Source organism: Chamaea fasciata, unplaced genomic scaffold (genome assembly GCF_029207755.1).
Source record: "Chamaea fasciata isolate MVZ Bird 193981 ecotype frontalis unplaced genomic scaffold, bChaFas1.0.hap1 SCAF_3, whole genome shotgun sequence".
In the NCBI taxonomy this organism is placed as follows: Eukaryota; Metazoa; Chordata; class Aves; order Passeriformes; family Sylviidae; genus Chamaea; species Chamaea fasciata.
In genome coordinates, this window is record NW_027094088.1 from 59,914,772 (window position 1) to 59,933,203 (window position 18,432).

General features: G+C 40.1%; 1 protein-coding gene across 1 annotated transcript in view; it reads left to right on the forward strand.

Moving 5' to 3' along the window:
• The first annotated feature begins 3,078 nt into the window (after positions 1-3,078).
• The window catches only part of ARHGAP18 (Rho GTPase activating protein 18), a 96,006-nt gene continuing 80,652 nt past the window's right edge, over positions 3,079-18,432 (forward strand). The window contains exon 1 of the mRNA XM_066179206.1: positions 3,079-3,255. Within this exon, the coding sequence (XP_066035303.1) occupies positions 3,212-3,255 (44 nt within the window). The 5' untranslated portion in view covers positions 3,079-3,211. The remainder of the gene's footprint in view (positions 3,256-18,432) is intronic.

The window sequence follows — 18,432 nt, forward strand, 5'->3', positions numbered from 1 at the left end:
TTGGAAGGAGGGTCAGGTCTCTCAGGAAGTATTTAAAGGGGTTGCTAGGGCATGCAGGAAAAAAAATTAGGGAGGCCAAAGCTCAGTTCGAACTTAATTTGGCAGCTTTTGTAAAGGATAATAAAAAATGCTTTTACAAATACAATAATGGCAAAAGGAAAGGTAAGACCAACCTTTGCTCTTGACTGGATGCAGGAGGGAACTTAGTAACTGCAGAAGGCAGAAGTTCTCAATGCCTTCCTTCCCTCAGTCTTCAGTGGGAAGATGGCCTGTCCTCAGGACAAGTGTCCTCCTGGGCTGGTAGATGGTGTCAGGGAGCAGAATGGTCCCCCTGTTATCCAGGAGGAGGCAGTCAGAACACTGCTGAGCTGCTTGGATGTTCACAAATCTATCTATGGGACCAGATAGGATCCCTCCCAGGGTGATGAGGGAGCTGGCAGATGAGCTTGTGAAGCTGCTCTCCAACATTTACCAACAGTTCTGGCTCACTGGTGAGGTTCCAGATGACTGGAAGCTCGCTAGTGTGATGTCCATTCACAAAATGGGTGGGAAGGAGGATCCTGGTAATTATAGGCCAGTTAGCCTGACGTCAGTACCCAGTAAAGTAATGGAGCAGTTTCTATTGAGTGTCATCATGCAGCACTGACAGGATGGCCAGGGTATCAGACCCAGCCAGCATGGCCATAGGGGTAGGTGGTGTTTGACCAACCTGGTCTCCTTTTATGACCAGGTGACCCACCTGGTGGATGCAGGGAAGGCTGTGGATGTTGTCTATTTGGACTTCTGCAAGGCCTTTGACACTGTCTCCCACAGCACACTCCTGGAAAAACTGGCAGCCCAGGAGCACTCTTTGCTGGGTTAAGAACTGGCTGCATGGCTGGGCCCAGAGAGTGGTGGTGAACGGTGCTGCATCCAGCTGGAGGCCTGTCACCAGTGGTGTCCCTCAGAGCTGGGGCCAGCTCTGTTCAATGTTTTTACTGATGACATGGATGAGGATATTGAGTCTTTCATGAGTAAATTTGCAGATGACATTAAGCTGGGAACATGTGTCGATCTGTTGGAAGGGAGGAGGGCTCTGCAGAGAGACCTGGAATGGTTGGATGGATGGGCAGAGTCCCGTGAGATGAAGTTTAGTAAGTCCAAGTGCTGAGTTTTGTGGTTTGCAGGGGGTTATTGTGTCATTTTGGCCACAATAACCCCCTGCAATGTTATGGGCTGGGCATGGTGTGGCTGGACAGTGCCCAGGCAGAAAGGGACTGGGGAGGGGGGGTACTGGTCAGCAGCTAGTTGAACATGAGCCAGCAGTGTGCCCTGGTGGCCAAGAAAGCCAAGGCATCCTGGCCTGGACCAGGAATGGTGTGGCCAGCAGGAGCAGGGAGGTCATTCTTCCCCTGCCCTGGGCACTGGTGAGGCCACACCTTGAGTGCTGTGTCCAGTTCTGGCCCCTCAGTTTAGGAACGATGTTGAGATGCTTGAGTGCGACCAGAGGAGGCAATGAGGCTGGTGAGGGGCTTGGAACACAAACCCTGTGAGGAATGACTGAAGGAGCTGTGGTGTTTAACCTGGAGAAAAGGAGATTCAGAGGTGACCTTGTCAGTCTCTACAACTTCCTGAAAGGTGGTTGTGGTCAGGTGGGGTTGGTCTCTTTCTCCAGGCAACAACTGACAGAACGAGAGGACACAGTCTCAAGCTGTGCCAAGGGAAATTTAGGTTGGATGTCAGGAAAAAGTTTTTTATGGAAAGAATGATTAAGTATTGTAATGGGCTGCCCAGGGAGGCAGTGGAGTCACCATCTCTGGGATGTGTTTAAAAAAAATTGGATGTGGCACTTGGTGCCATGGTTTAGTTGAGGTGTTAGGGCATGGGTTGGACTTGATAATTGAAGGTCTCTTCCAACTTAGTGATTCTGTGATTCTGTAATTTAATCAAGCATTCTGAGTCAGAAAATATAAAATACAGTTTCCTGTGCAAGCTTTCTCACTAGAAGGTAATGTGTGCATTATGAATTGAATTACATTTAACAAATACAACTTTTTAAAGAGTCTTGTCTTGTTCAGTGTCCACAGTGGATGCACAAAGGGGAGAAAAAGGCTGAAGGGATACTCTTAATCTGGAGTGCAGCAGAAACTAATTAATTAATATTCATATATTTGAAAACATGGAGGTACTGTTCTAATCACTTGCTCTGTGATCATTTCGGTTGATCTTCACAGCAATAAAGACGCCAGAATTTTCTCCTTAACCCAAACCAAACAGATGTAGAAATTACTTGTATGTGGTTTACATGAGGAAGTCATCCACTGTAGAGATGAAATTTCAAAAGATCCAACATCCAGCAGTGCTTTACATAGGTAATATCAGTGTTTCAGTACCCTCACGGTAACACCAACGATGTTTTATTGCTCCCAGCCTGAATTTGGCTGCCTTCCGCTTCAGCCCTTTTGGTTCTTACTGGTAGATTATGTCAAAGAACTATGACAAATCCTTCTGAGTAAACGCTAACACGGCATAATCAAACCACCTCTCCTTCCCCGTCCTCTGCTGAGCGGTGTGGAGGGCAGACATCGGTTCCTACGGTGAGGCAGGTTGCCCCGGCCAACAATCACCTCCCTTGCCCGACGTTTAACTCTTCCGCACTGAGCAGCGTTACAGAGAGGCACGGAGAGCCGTGTCTTCCGCTGGGACGGGACTGCCTTCCCCTTCCCGCGGGGCATCCACGCCCGTGTTCCCGCACTCTCCCTTTTCCTCTGCCCCTGGCCCGAGCCCTGCTGCCCGTCACGGTGTCCCCGCCGCCGGCCGGCGCTGAGCGGAGCGGAACGGGCAGGGGCTGCCGACGGCGAGGATTCCCCGCGCTCCCACTCGCGAAGATGCGCCGGGGTCGCGGCCCAGCCGCCCCTCAGGCCCGCCCCGGCCCCGCCGCGGCGGGCGCTGCCCCGGGCCGGAGGAGGGGGCGAGGTCGGGCGGTGCCGCGGGGGGGCCCGGCCCCGCCTCTGCCCGGGCGGGGCGGCGGTGGCCGAGTGTCCGCAGCGGCGGCGGCGCGGGCAGGGTGGGGACGGCCGAGGGGCGAAGCTGCCGCCGCCCGAGGGGCCGAGAGCGGTGAAGCAGCAGCGAGGAGCCGCTCGCTGACGGAGGGGTGCTCGGGTAGCGGCTCCCTTCTCATCGCGTGTCCCTCCCGGCCCCGAGGCAGCGGCGGGGAAGGTGACCCGGGAAGATGGTGACCGTGGTGACGAAGCTGGTGCACTACCTGCACCTGAGGTAAGGGCGGGCGAGGGCGGCCGCCGCGCTGCTCCTGCCGCCGGGCGCGACACCCGGGAAGGAAGCGCGGCGTGGTGCGGGAGCGAGTGGCAGTGGCGGGGCTGTCACCGCGGTGGGAGCGTGTCCCGGCCCGGCCGGGCGCTCCCCGCCGCGCTCCGCTCCGCTCCCCTTCGCGTCCGGCTCTTCTCAGCCGCTCCCCGAAGCGCGTCCTGCGGCGGCACCGGACAGCAAGGCGCGTTTGTGGAAAACGCCCCTTGTCTGTCTGAAGTCTGAAAAGTCGGTGTCCCTACAGTATTGTGTAGTGTAATTACAGTAGCATGGATTAGACTAGCTGCATCTTTATCTTTTTTTTTTTTTTTTTCCATACGACTTCTGTCAGGATGCATTACTAAGCCGTTTTTCTCAGTGTCATCTATTCTAATTAGTATTTAGCCGGCAAATACAAATATTTTTGCACTGAGTGGAGGGAAAGCAAAAAAGCGCATACTCCTGATAATGTTCCACTTGTGTTTTGTTGAATCACTGTTTACTCCCCTGTATATGAACACTTGATGTACATCAAAAGAGTTGATCGAAAACTTAAATAACATGTATTGAGAATAGCAAACAGAAATTTAATTTTTGAACGTAATGATATTTTAGTGTAGCATTTTCTCATAAGGCTGCTCAGAGAGTTGATTTCATTACCTAATTTTTTTCAAGTTAGCCATAGGAGTGGAAAAAAAAGGCAATCAATTGTACTGTAACTTTTTATTGGTATGGTTTAAGGCTTGATTCCTAGAACACGTGCAGTTTTTAGATATTTTTTATCAATTATTGAAATAACAATATGTTGACATGAATTGCATGAGAGAAGTATGTAATATCACCAGTTTTACCTGTTGGTTTTTTTTTTCACTGATTTAACTGCTACAATTGTTAAACCTATTCTCTAAGTCTGACCAAAATCACAGCTCTAATTTTGTAAATTTATGTGGTTTTATACTGTGTTACTTTGCTGGGCAAATAGAGAAGGAAGTCAAGAAGAAAAAACCCCTGCCAGTTCCTCACTCCTGCCTCTCATCTGTTGTTCTCTTCTATCAGTGGTTGGTTGTTTAAAGGAATATTACTGCTGGTTTTGAACCAGAGCTTCATGGCTCTATTTGCTTTATAAACATGAGACTAAAAAAAATCTCAGCCTCGAAGACTTTCTAATATAAAGGGAATTAGGAAACACCAATTAGTGCAGACAGCTGAATGGATGCAGCAAAGCAAAAAAGTTATGTTCTTTATCCGGTGACAGCCTGATCACTGTCAAGTATTTTGTAGATATCATGAGAACAGATGCAAAACGGCTGACAAGTTCAATAAACTTTAAGGATGCTCTCCTCATGCTGAATGAGCATAAAAGCATTAAGCAGGAGTGAAAACCATATCTGAAAGTTTAATAAATGCCTGGCCAGTGCTCTGGCCGAAGGCAGAATTGGAGTAGTTTAGTATTGGGTGAAAAAAGTCAATGGAATTAGGGAAAATGTTAAGAAGTCAATCAATTTTCTTTAATATGAGAAGTAGAACTGTTGGAGATATGGCTGAAAAGGAATGCAGTAAATGCAACATTTAAAAGACTGCACGTTATTAGTCCTAAATGAACATGAGTAAGGATAAATTTCCATTTTTCAGTGCTAAACAAGAGGACAGATACTTCACTGAGTATTGCTGGAGTGGTAAATGGTGGAAGTATCTGTTAGGATGTAAATGAGCAAAAGATATTCCCTAAAACCAGTACCCATCAGCAGGACAGGGAAGATTTGCACTTTTGGTCATCTTTAGTGAGTCTGTAGGCTTAAAGTGTGGATTAATTTTAGCAAGATCATATATTTTTTTTTTTCCTGTTCAGGTCACAAAATCATGAAAGATAAGGGACGGATGTTTCAGTCAATATCAGTCAGACATAAACAACTTTATTAGGTATTACCTGGTGCTTATTATGTGCCTCCTTTAGTAAGTGATCAGCAATATAAAAATGAATCCAGAAAACAGTAATGCAAAAACAAGTGCATACGTATGAAATTGTCTGACATATTCTTGAAATACTATGATTTCTGGTTAGATAATTTTAGTAGCCTTCTGGATAGGCACACCATAGTATTTATTTTACTATTAATGAGAATGGAAGTAGCTGAAAATAATTAACAACAAGGAACCCCAAAAAATTAGCTGTTAGACTGAGTGAAGCATAGTTAGGTAGCTGGTGTGATGGGAAAAATGCTTCTCATCAGTATTATGCCTTTTTCTCACCCCAGGCAGAAATGCTAAGGGTAAGTTGTAACTGCTGTATTCTGTGTAAATTCTTAACCATTGAGTCTCAGTCCATTAATTTAAGGTTCTGCCACAGTTAAGTGAATAAATACTATGCTAATATATTAAGAAAAATATATTTAAATGTTAAAAATTGTACTTCATAAATTTCTAAGAATAGAGTTTGTAACACGATTAGACTATGACAGTAGAATAGTACACTGGGCAGCCCAAACAATTACTATAATCAGATCCTTAAAGAATAGTAACTATGCCCTTAATTCAAGTCTTACTGAGAAGTAGATAGTTAATTCAAATCACTTTAGGACTTGCACAGTTAGCAGAAATGTGGACATCATAGGAACCTGTCTTTGAATTTGACACCTTGCAAAACACAGGCTGCTGAAACTGCAGGAATAATATTGAAACCTTGGGCACTATACAACTGTTCCAAAAAGTCCCCTTTCTGAAAATCAGAAGTAAATACACTGAAATGCAATGCTCATGATGCTAGAAGAAATCATGTAGCAGTATTTGGTCTCTTACACTTACCTCAGCTAATTAACTCTCATACAGCATGGTTCTGTACCATTTAAAGCCCATTCTGCTGAGTCATAAACTTCTGATTAGTTTCAGTCAGAGAAGGAGCAGGCTCACTGAATGGGAATGGATCAGCCAAGAAACGAATTGTAAAAATACTAAATTAGGTTCTCGGCAAGGCGAGATGCTTTCATATAAATATATGTAATTTAATTATCTCTGTATAAGTAAAGATTTTGCACCAAGTGAGAGGAAAGCAGTGCACAAAGAAAAAAAAAAAAGAAATGACCAGTGATTCTTGAGAACAACAAACAAAGGAGATGGCGGCAGACAGAGCAGTTCACAATGACAACACCAGGCAACACAAGCAAACTGAAGACAAAGATGTAGACTTTTGAATGTAAGACATTCATGAGGAGAGTGAACATTCGATGCTACCAAGGAGATTTCCACAGTAAATTGTATTGCAGAAATTCAAACTGAAGCATGGCTGGTGTAGTTCATTTAAGGAAGTGCAAATTCTAAAGCTACACATCTGGAAAAGCACTGTCCCAGGCTTGAAATGGTATTTTGGAAGTTCAATTTCTTATATCAATTAATTATTAGTTTTTACAACCTGTCTCTGAAAGTAGTCACATGAAATACAATAACAGTTTAGTTGAAGCAGCAACTAATAAGACAATTTTGGAGCTGTCATGAGATCCCTGCTTTTTTATATGAAATTTTTGAATCTTTAAAAACTTGTCCAGCAAATAGAAAAACTTCTGCTGACACTGTCAGCACTTACTTCATCCCTCTGATTCCAACACCTTTACACTCACTAAAAGATCTCATTTAGGTTCTGCAGCTTGAGAATGTGTGTGAACTTAACAATCTGCTTTGTAAGAATGCATGGTTCGAGTCTGCATGGTTTAAGATGTGGCTGATGAACTGAATTCTGCCTGAGCAATGTTCCTAACTGGCCTGGCACATTTTTCTTTGTAGTACTTTTGTTCAAGAAGTTGGGCAAGACACTGTACTGATGCTACTCCAACACCTCAGCATGTGGTTCATGTTTATCTTGAGGAAGGAGCATCTTTCCTTATCCTCTCTCCTGAGAGGATGAAGAAGCAGAGGAAGGAACATGGTTACCTCGTGCTTAGGGGTCCAGCAGAGGATGAAGCTTCTGTTACAAAAACACACAGCCTGGACCTCTTGGTTCAGCATCCCTGGCTACCATTCTAGGGCAAAGGGGTTCCCTGTGAAAATTTTTTCGAAGTTTCAAGTTTCTCTTAGAGCATCCCAGGGAGCTATGATGATTTCTGGGCTTGGTACCAGTGTGGCCATTTCTGATGGCCAACTGAAGGACACAGGGTTCTGCTGAGTGCTGCAGGTGAAGTTACAGAGCACAGGAATTATTTTATGGCTCCTTATGCTCTTGCTGTAGCATACAAATGGTCTGCATGGACCATTGGCTGGTCTTTTATTCTTACTAGCCCCTCCTCTCCCCTTAAGCCAAAGGTATACTTGTGAGTGATTTTGTTTGATTTGTAGAAGTATACATTAAAACAATTTTCATATCGGGACACACAGATCTGAAGTGATGTTGTTGACTTCTGAAGTTCTTGAATTATTTTTCCTTTAGAAGAGTAATGTGTCCTTAACATATTTTTTTTTTAATAGCTAATGTAACCACTCTCTACTGTTCCTTATACCCTTGTGTAGGAACACAAGACATAAGGATGCCAGTTTGAAAAGAACTTTCTATCTCTCTGAGTGCTACCTTATAAAGGAGCTACTGTCTTTAATCCATTTCATAAACATACCAAGCTTTTTTAAAGATTAGGCTGTTTACCCTTCTTGAGGTGTGTGCTGCAACCATGCTCCTCTTGAAATTTAGAAAATAATTTCTAATTTTCTACCTACAGTTGCCAGTGGAAAGTTTCTACATATTTCTTTTGTATTGACATTGTTCGTGAAATGAAATTGATTTTCCCACCCAAGATATGGGTACTCAAGTTCATGGGTACTCACAAACAGGAATTTTACTGTTGCTTCTTAGCTGCTCATGCTGAGTAGACTCTGTTCTTTTCCATGTGATTGTCCACATTTGACCACATCTTTCTCGATCATAAGTGATTGGAAGTGGCACTATAATTTTACTTTATGTGTGATCAGTGCCTGTGATATTAAAAGTCTGCTATCTAACCTGATAACTTAGATGTACACAGAACTGCCTATACCTTTTTATTGCTGTACAACACTGTTTGATGGTTGCCTTATGACCAGTTATTGTCACTTCAAGCTGATGACCCCCCTGGCTTATAGCATAAGATATATTTATTAAGTCTATAAATTAATGCACTTGTGTATGATTTTTTATTTTTTCTGTCCTTTCATTAATCCATTTTACTGTATAATATCTTGGACTTTCTCTAAATTGATATCTTTAATTTTATAATATCAGTAAATTTCACATTCTTCTTTCTGTGAGAAAGTTATGAATGAAAATATCAAATAATAAGATCATTAGTAGGAGGGAACCCAGAGAAATTTTAATAGGAAGACCCCCAATTCATTGGTTTGTTTTTCATTGTAATGTACTGCTGTCTCCTTTCAGATAAGCCTTTCCCTCATTTACAAACTTGCACTGTTCCCACTTTCCTGTTTGTTTAGTTCTGTATGTAGTTATAGTCCTTATGTGTTCCAGTATCAAATGCAATCCTGAAGGCCATATAGGATAGGTCTCCTGCAGCCCCCGCTCCTTAATACAAGTTATTTTATTATTAAAATCTGTATTTACCTTGGTAAAGGTAAAGAATGCATTGTATTTTATCTCAGTTTTCTATTTACCACTGCGTCTCAAAATATGGTTCCTTTGAAGCTCTTTAAAAAGACTTGTAAACTGTCAAGCTCAGAGTAACAGGTGTAAAGTTCCCAGTTTTTCAGTTTTTCTCTTTCTGAATTATATTTGTTATGTTATGTTGCCATTCTCTGGTAATATGGCATCACTTGAGCTGATAGATTATTGTAATCACTTACTATTGAATTCTTAGGGAAATTATTTCAGTATCTGGGACAGATGATTATCTGTTCTGCCTGCCTCAATTTTACCAAACCTTAAAAAGTTTGCTTCTCGCTTGAATACAATGTATTTATCCACAGATTTTCAAGACTAGTCTGGCTTTTGCTGTTATTATCCTGGCAGAGTATTATTGAGTTGGGAGGTTTTGGGATGACCATGCCAACATCATCTTTGATCTCAACTTCCTTTTCACTGTGCAGCAACTTCATTGCCATTTAATTTTCATTCTTTTTCTCTGTACTGTCAAAGAATACTACACATAATTTAATTTATATTGTTAGGTGTCAAGACCTGTCAACTGTCAGGAGCCTGCTTCACTTTTGGCAATTTTTGCTTTATCCCTACATTTTTGACTTTTAAGACGGTTTTCTTGCCATTCCCTGCCACTCCTCCCTCCCCCCTCCTTTCTTGTAGACTTTTTGCTCATACTTTATACAGTGTTTAGATAAATCCATTTATTTTCTCAACTGAAGATGCTGCACACTTATCAGTGATCTTTCTGCAACTCCCAACCCTTTTCCTTCAGAGGATACTGAACATCTGAGAAACCTGTGGTGAGGCTGGGGAAAAGAGAACTCAAGGTCTTTAGGCTTGGGAATCATCAATGTGAAAGCCTGAACTCTTATTTTTATTTAAAATTGACATGCAAAGAAAAATGCATGTACTCAGCAAAATGCTGTTACTAACTACATGCTATTTAAAGTTGTCAATTCAGCTCATTTTGACTAAAAGGATTATTAAGTGATTGTATTCCCAGCTCTGCAAAGAAGTCACTCTCTTCCATCAGCACTTTCGGCTCAAGAAAAGTATATTTGTTCATCACTGCTTTGAAACGGCTTAAACCACTTTCTGACCAATCTATAATGAATGACAAAAAAGATTTGCAGAGTGAACTAAAAGGTTCAACCCAGCAGTTTTCCCTCAATTGAACTTAATTTGATCTTTGACTAAGGGTCCTCACTGATGTTTTGTTATCATTTCTCACCATTCTGCTCCATGGGATACCTCCTGGAAACCATACAAAGGCAGGAGGATTATCAGAGCCCAAGGAACATGCCCTGGACACTCACCATTTCAGCTTCTCACCAAGAGACCCCTGTTCTGTTTGGAGGTGGAAGGCAATGTTTGCCACCAAGGAGGAGGATGGTGTGCAAATACTTCCCAGACTTCATTTCCCCTCTCTCTGATACTACCTGTCAAACCAGGTGTGGCCTTGGCTGGGCAGCCCATGTGGTGGCTTTTCCAGCTCTGGAAAGGAGATGACTGCAGTAACTGTGAGCTTGTTTTCCTCTTTCTCTTAGGGAGTACAACAGTGTGTGTGGCATACACAGACCTTCATTGCCTCACTTTTTGTGCTCAGACACTTATTTCCTTCAGTCATTCCTGACATATCACCCTGGCAAAATGGACTGCAATAAGAATTGAAAAGCCTAATATTATTTTTTTTTTCCGTCTGCAAAAGTGATTAGTAGAATCAATGGATACTTGATTTCTATGATGTAATAAGTATAATTTTATCAGCCTCATTCCTCCATTGTACTTTCAAAACTTCCTTCATAATCCCTGGATTAAAAAGAAAGAAGCCAGTGTGGCCATCAGAGTCCATCAGCTTGGGGGGAAGGGTTGCATCTCTTCTATAATTTTTCCTTCTGGACCACAAAGATCAAAATAAGAAACAGTGCTGTATAAAGTAAGATTTGAAATGTCAGTGATTTAAAGCAGAAGCAGTGCTAATTAATAGAAAGTCAACTCGAGAAAATAATATAGACAAGCACATTTTACTTACTAGAAGCCAGTATCCCAGAAAGAGCTCTTAGGCACTATGTGTCCCACTGAGCTGCAGAAATTTGACGAGTTATCTGATGGACAAATTAGAAATCAAGACATTTTGTGGTCTTACTGATACATAAGTCAAGCAATGTCATGGCAAGAACTAGGTGACTTTGAGAAAAACTGTATATAGTTGCATTTGCAAAAAAATGTTCTTCTTAGGGAGCATAGTAACAAATAGTGACAGCAAAGAAATGTATGCCAATGCCATTAAAAATGCCCACCTAGATTATAGAGCAGAATATGAGAAAAAGCAATAAAAGGGTCAAGAATGACATTTGGAGGCAAACAACATAAAGATGTCCAGCAGAAATGAAGTAGTCATAGGCATTCAAAATATTTTAATTTTAAGAGCAGAAATGCTAATACTTCATGTCTGCTGAAAAATAAGCTCAAAGTCAAGACAAATGTGATTTATGGAGCGAAAAATTCTGTTTGTTTCTTCCTTGCATCAAGTCCGGACAAAGGTATTTTTTCTGTGTTTGATTCTGCTCTCATAGTTGGAATGTCCGTAGGTAGTGAAGTGGTGATCCTCATGCTTGTGGCAAGAGCATGTATTGACATCAAGGACTTTATAATAATTTCTGAGACAAAATCAAATGGCTTAGGGATTTACACAAAGTGTTGAGAGCCAGACCTACATTCCCTTGTTTACAGGTACCTTTACCTTCATTTCCTTTCTGCAGAATTGACATTTCCTCTAGCAAAAATGAGAGAATCCCTCCCCCTCTCTACAGTGGCGAATCAATTCCTATAGTCCAATTATAATGCTATCCAACTTTTTAAGTTTTCTCCAAATCGCAGGTTTGGGGACACTAGGTGCAAGAGGAGAACTGATCTATCATGTATTGTTCCTGTAGGAAATTTTAATTCTGTAAAAAGGATTTTAATCCTCTCTTTTAGTCCTCTTCCCAGCTGAGAAACATATGGCCCTGCATTTGGTCACCAGCACTAGCAACAGATTAACATCTCCCATAAATGCTACATTTTGCTATTATGACAGTAAACGCTTTTAGACCTGGGCATAATGAGACAAGAGATGTCACAGCCACAGAAAAGCACATATTTTCTATGAATTAGGGACGTGCTATTGATTTATAATTACAAATATAAGATAGAATGGTTTATATCGCCAGTAATCTTTAAAGGCTACCATCTGCCTCTAAACAAACTTAAGAAGGAAACTTAATTTGGATAAAAACCTCCTTGGGTAGTTAATTCAGTTAAGGGATCAATTTCTAATAAAATTGAAGGATTGGGCTGTGTGTTAATCCTTTGAACTACCTGCAGCAGCAAATTTGTCCTTAGCTTTTCTTTCCCACAGTGCCACACTGGCTCTCAACTTTCTGGTAAGTGAGGTAAAGGTGATTAACCCAGTAAGGTATATAAAAAAAGAATTTTAAAACTACTGCTGTTGTAATAAGAGCAGTAAAACTCATTGAAATATAGATGATAATAATAAAAGAACATTAAAATATGTAGTAACGATATGAGGTAACTAAATGTTTGTAAGATCCATTTAAAAATAAGAATTTTGAATGCATATTCGTGTGCATGTGCTCACTAGAGATGGGATCAACAAAGGCCTTCAGTGTTATGGGACATGAAGTGAAGGCATAAGAGAGGTGTTTGAGTAAGTATCACTTTGAAATGTCTTAGTCTTTCAGAATTCTGTTTCTGCTCCTAAACAAAAGCAGTTTCCATGCAGTGAGCTGCCTGGTATTTACTGACTACCCCTGCACTCTGTGCCCTTAGCAATTTCCCTTGAACTCTCTCACACAGCAGAGTATAAGGTCCAGATCAATTTGATAAATAGGAAATCATAATGAGCTGTTTACAATGGATTTAAGTGTGGTACAGGATGTTATGTTTTCTTTCAAGGCATCTTTAGAGCTAACGTAGAGAAACCATTTTAATGTTCTGGGCTTCATGGTGTTGTCAATGTAATGGTTTACATCAGATTTGTAAATCCTTCATGACATTTTTATTAAAGGAAATATTACTTCATCTACTATGCTGTTAACAGGAGCATTTAGTTTCCCTAGGTAAGTGAGAAGTTCAGACCAGTGTCAGAGCTTAGCTACATTAGCCATTTGTGATGAAAGAAAAGCCTCTATTAATGCTTATGCACTAGGATTAAGATGACTTGAATGCTGTAATCCTTCCTGTTTGACTACTGGCATCATGCTGCCATCTGACAACAGCTGTTTCCTTCTTAATCTGATGGGGGAAAAAAATGGTGGTAGATTGTTACTTGCACCATTACAAGCTCAGTCGTTGCATTTTTTGTTTTAGTAAATATGAACAGTGTTTCATAGTAAAACCTTCTTTAATGTATCCATGTGTTACATACAGTATAGTCTTGTTTATTTTTGTCCTCTGCTTTAGTAAGTACCCAAAGAGCCGACAGACATTGTTATGCACCAGAATTTTATTTTTAGTTCTGTAGTTAGGAGCAGCAGGATCCAAAACTTGCCATGAGGAAAAAGCCCAGGCATTTGGGGCACATAAGAAAAATGAGTAAGCATTGCGTGTCATGACACTTTGTAATCACCACTCTTGGCAGAAGGCCAAGCACGGAGTTCATAGAGTCTTTTGAAGCTACTGGAGCTCGTCCTGACTTGGAACTGGATATCAGGCTGACATCTCCGCATTTCTGGACAGCAGCTACTTTCAAGACACAAAAATGCATTTGCCTCACCTATCCCCTGAGCTTCAAATTATGGGGGTACTTAGGTGAATCTTGGAGTTCCAAAACTCATCTATGAGAATCTGGTTTGAACACTGCTGGGTCACCGTCCCATTATAGGTGATGGTTTGACTGACAGCTACTGATATGCTAACATATATTGAATACATCTGGTATTGGACATAAAAGCTTGCTAAATGACAAAGTACTCCTTGAAAGCAGAAGACTGAGAATTTGTATTTCTTTTTTAATACAAAAATCTCCTTTTGAGTTGGTGATAAAGAGGAGGAAAAAAAGAGTTGCATTAAAATCAGGCAAATAATTCTGTACTTTTCAAGATTATAAATTCTATTATAATCTCAGGTGAAATCCTTTGAATAGAAAACACAGATGTCAATATTTAAAAGAACAATGGAAGCTACAGAAGGCAGCTGGTTTGCACCCACCATTACCCAGCATTGTGTGGATGTATGCTGTAGATCACCCCAAGCGTACAAATCTCTCTAATACACAGGAGAAGGGGAAAGGATTACATGAGTGTCAGATTAGGAACAATTTTTCTTTGATAATTCTTATTATTGATGGCAGAAATACTTAAAGTCATCTCAGAGTGTCCAGCAGCAGAAATCTCAGCTTCTGGGGAAAATGGACTTACGTCCAAAGTCTTCTAAAATGCACCTTCTCTAGCCCAGTAGCTGCTGAGGGAAGTGAAAGCAAAGCTGCTCCCTATTTTGCAAAACACAAAACATTGGGAATAGCAGGATAGAAAGGAAAAATGGTCCTACTTTCTATCAGATATGCACTCTGAGAAACAAAATTCTTTAATGCTTGCAGCCACTGGTTCCTCAGGCTGGAACATCCACCTCATGAACTGGTTGCACAGAGAATGAACTTCTCACTCATTTCTGGAATCATGCTCTGCAGTTGGTGCAACGATTAATTTGTAATTCAGAAGATCTTTGAACCCACTCTTGTTCTAGCTAAGAGCCATGCTGAGATTGTTAACTTAGCAAATCACTCGATTCTGCAGTTCTCCTTTGTGTTAGCTGCTTCCAGTAATGAGGCTTTGCATGCAAATATAAATAGTTGGAGTAAAATAAAAAACTCTAGGCCCTAATAGATAGAATTAAATATTGCAGGCATTTTCATGACACTGCAGAATGTATGAATAGTGATGAAGTGTTTAGGAATGAAATGGAAGGAAACAAAATATGGAATTCTCTGCTAATAATAAAGATCTGCTGTGTAAACTGTATTTAATACCATCTTTAAACAGATGAGTTCTTAGGAATATTCTCAAGGGGATTTGTTTTATTTGCTCCATCTATCTTGGTTTAATCTGAAGTAAATAAAGTTTATTTAAAATTCATTCTTAGGTTTCAGTCCTACTGACTCAGTCATAACACCAAAACCAAACAATCAGCAGCACAGTCTTTGGGCATCAGTATGAGCTGGATTATGAGCTCTGGTGATGCCTGTGAATGTAATTTTTCAAAGGACATAGGACCTGATACTATATACTGAGAGAACAGATCTCTTTTTTCAAGAAGTCTTCCAATCCAGAGGTGTTCTATTCTTACTTTTGCTGTAGGAAAATGCATTTGACAGATTTTATTCATTACTCAGAATATCATTCAGAAATTGAGAGTGATGCAGATGTCCTCCTGTTTGTCCACTGACATTATTGATATTTACATTTTCAGTCGGGTTGTAAACACAACAGTTTCGCTGACTAAAGTGCACTGTTAAAATTTAAATGCATGTTTATTTTGTGAATACATAATTCACTGAATTAAGATAATGCTGAGCATCCACCATGAGCAGGGAACATGGCTTGCAATTTTGAAAGGGGCCTGTGCTCTGCAGATAAGTACACTGGCAGTGTTATTCTGTGTTTAAAATGTTTCAGCTACAGGGGTTAGAGTTGAAGAATTGCTTCATTTCTGCAAAGCTGGAGCAGGCCATCCTGTGCATCACAAGATCTGTAGTTGGGAATGAGTGCCTGAGAACTATTTGTGACAATTGCATGTTAAATGTGATCCAGATTTCCTTGAAAGGTGATGGTTTTAAATCTAATCAGGAAATTGTATCCTCAGAAAGTTCAATAAATTCAATTCTAAATTAAATAGGATGTGTTACTTTTTTTAACTAATAGGATGTTACTTTAAAAATAAATAAATACTGCAGTATAATAAAGATACTTTTTTTCTAGTGTCCTTTATACTGAATAATAATTTCTATTTTTTGTTGTTCACATGCATTTCCATCACTTCCATTTTTGCAAGGAACAAGAATTATTTTAAATTGTGGCCTATTTGAACATAAAAGTAGCTCGACAGGTTAGGACAGAAAGTCCATCTCCCTGGTATCCTACTTGTTTAAAAGACACCCATAGAAGAGTTTTAAAGAAAGGGGAATATTCCCAGTGCTTTCACCAGCTTGCAGCCATATGCTGCCAGGCAGTTCTTGAGCCAGATGTTCTTTCTGTGTATTTAGCAATAGTCCATAGATATATTTTCCACAAACATGTCTGGTCTTGCTGAGAACTTGTGTAAGCTTTTAGCTTCACCAGCATCCTGTGGCAAGCAATAACGCTGTGTAATGACACATCATGTGAAATGCCACCCCCTTCAGTTTGTTTTGAATCAGTTTCTTCATTGTAGTTACTGTTAATTCCCCTAGTGCTGCTGCTGGAACAGACGGTGAACAATCCATTGATACAACTCCTTTTTTCTCCTTTGAGGTTTGTATCTCAGCAATTTAGTTCCCAGTCTTCACCTGTAGACCACCTTCTCTGCTCTCTATGAGTGTTTGGTGGCTACTAAATATTGACCCTATAATTACAATAGCCTGCAGTCAAATCACTAGGATTACTTCTATGATCAAGGCATATTCAACTAAGTCCTAATTAGAAATTTTATTTTTAATAGTTGTAATATTTTCTAGTTTAAATCTGAATATTGTTTAAACATAAACACAGCTTCCATTATATTGTGTTTGGATGTTTGGGACAATCAGCCTCTTAACAGAAAACCTGATCTGACTGTACAATTTAGGCCAATACTTATTTTATTATTAATGCACATTGTTTGCTTCAGTAAGAATATGCTACGCCAAAAGAGTTTGCCATGTACTTTTATGACTTTAAAGTCTTTCAGACATACACCAAGCATAGTACAGTAAATGCTCTTGGGAGATTTTTAAATATATTCCCAGTATTTTTCTGTACTTTCCAATATGTCTATAATTTAAGAATGGTACTTAATCATCTATTCCCACATTTCTGTAGTTTCAGACCCCAAACGTGAATAATACAAAATCCAGTACATGCAGTGGGTCCTTGCAAAGCAACTGTGATGAAGCTTTATTTTAAAATTTTGGCCATGCTTTTCATTAAAGTACTTATCTGCAGCCAAGAGAATAGCAAATTAGGTTGACTAAAATAGCTGCAATAGTCTGAACTGAATATTTAAAAGTGGGGAATTCTGCTGATTGGAGCCGGGTACTTGAAACATGGCAACATCCTAAAGTTTTAACTATTTCACAGCTTGTTGGCAGCTAAAAAATTATGTACCTGCTTCAAGGGGAAAAACAACATTCCAGTTTTGCCCATGTGAATAATACATTAGGCAGAACTTAAGACATTTTAAACTATTATGGTTTTTTATATATATATATATATATATGTATATATATATATATATAATGTTGCAGCACACATTATACATTGGGCTGATTCCATGTAAAAATATCTTCCCGTGATTACTGTAATGAAATGCACTTTGGATAGATAACAACCTGATGCTTCCACAAATAGATAACTCTGAAACTGGGGCTAGGAAAAAGTAAAATCTTCAGTTTGAAAACTGCTTCTATGAGCATCTGCTCTTAGAGTAGCAATAGTATTTTATAGCAATTGTGTCTTAATTTTTTGTGATGATCCAAAGCAACTGAAGGGAAAAAAAGAACAGGCTAAGAAAAAAAAAATTGGCAGACATGCAGCTTTTTTCCCTGTAACTGTTTATTCATGGCCAGGATCCTCAAAACCATCATAGAGACATGTGGTGTTTGTGCTGTTGCTTTGGTAAAACTAAAACTAAGAGACTTCTGAAGGATCAGTGGCTGAAGATTAATTTTTCTAATTTCTGGAAGTGTTTTTTGGGCTTTTGCGGTCTTGAAAACCAGCCTATTTCAGTGAGAAATGTGAATTTTTAGGAACAATAGCTGTACTAGGAAAAGCCCTACTGTGGCTGCAAAAGAAAAGCATTTTACACTACTGCAGCCACCTAAATACCTGAACAGGTATCAAATACAAGTACTCTTATATTGGTGAAATTTATCTTCACTGGTATATTTTCTCTGTACCCATTCTGGAAGAGTCCAGCTGGCAAAATTAAGGTGTAGAAGGTGGTAATGAAAAAGCTTCTATTTCAAAATTCTCCTAATTCCTTTGGAATGTGCTCAAAGCCTGAGTGCTGTCGACAAGTGCCCAGCCTGAACTGTAAATATCTTTCTAAACATGAAAGGAAGAGGGAGCTGACACCTGGTAATCCCATAATTTTGGTGGGAGCTGTGCAGGGAATAATTGTACATGAATTCTTGTGGAATTTCATATTGCTGTTCCATTCTCCTATCTGTTCTGGGGTTTTTTACCTGAAAGAAAGTGCTCAAATTTTTTACTGTAGTGCTATTTCTTAAAAGACCTCTCTGGTAATGATGTTTAAATAAATCAGAAAGTGATCTAGGCAAAAAATGCAAAAAGAATGCAGAATGAGGA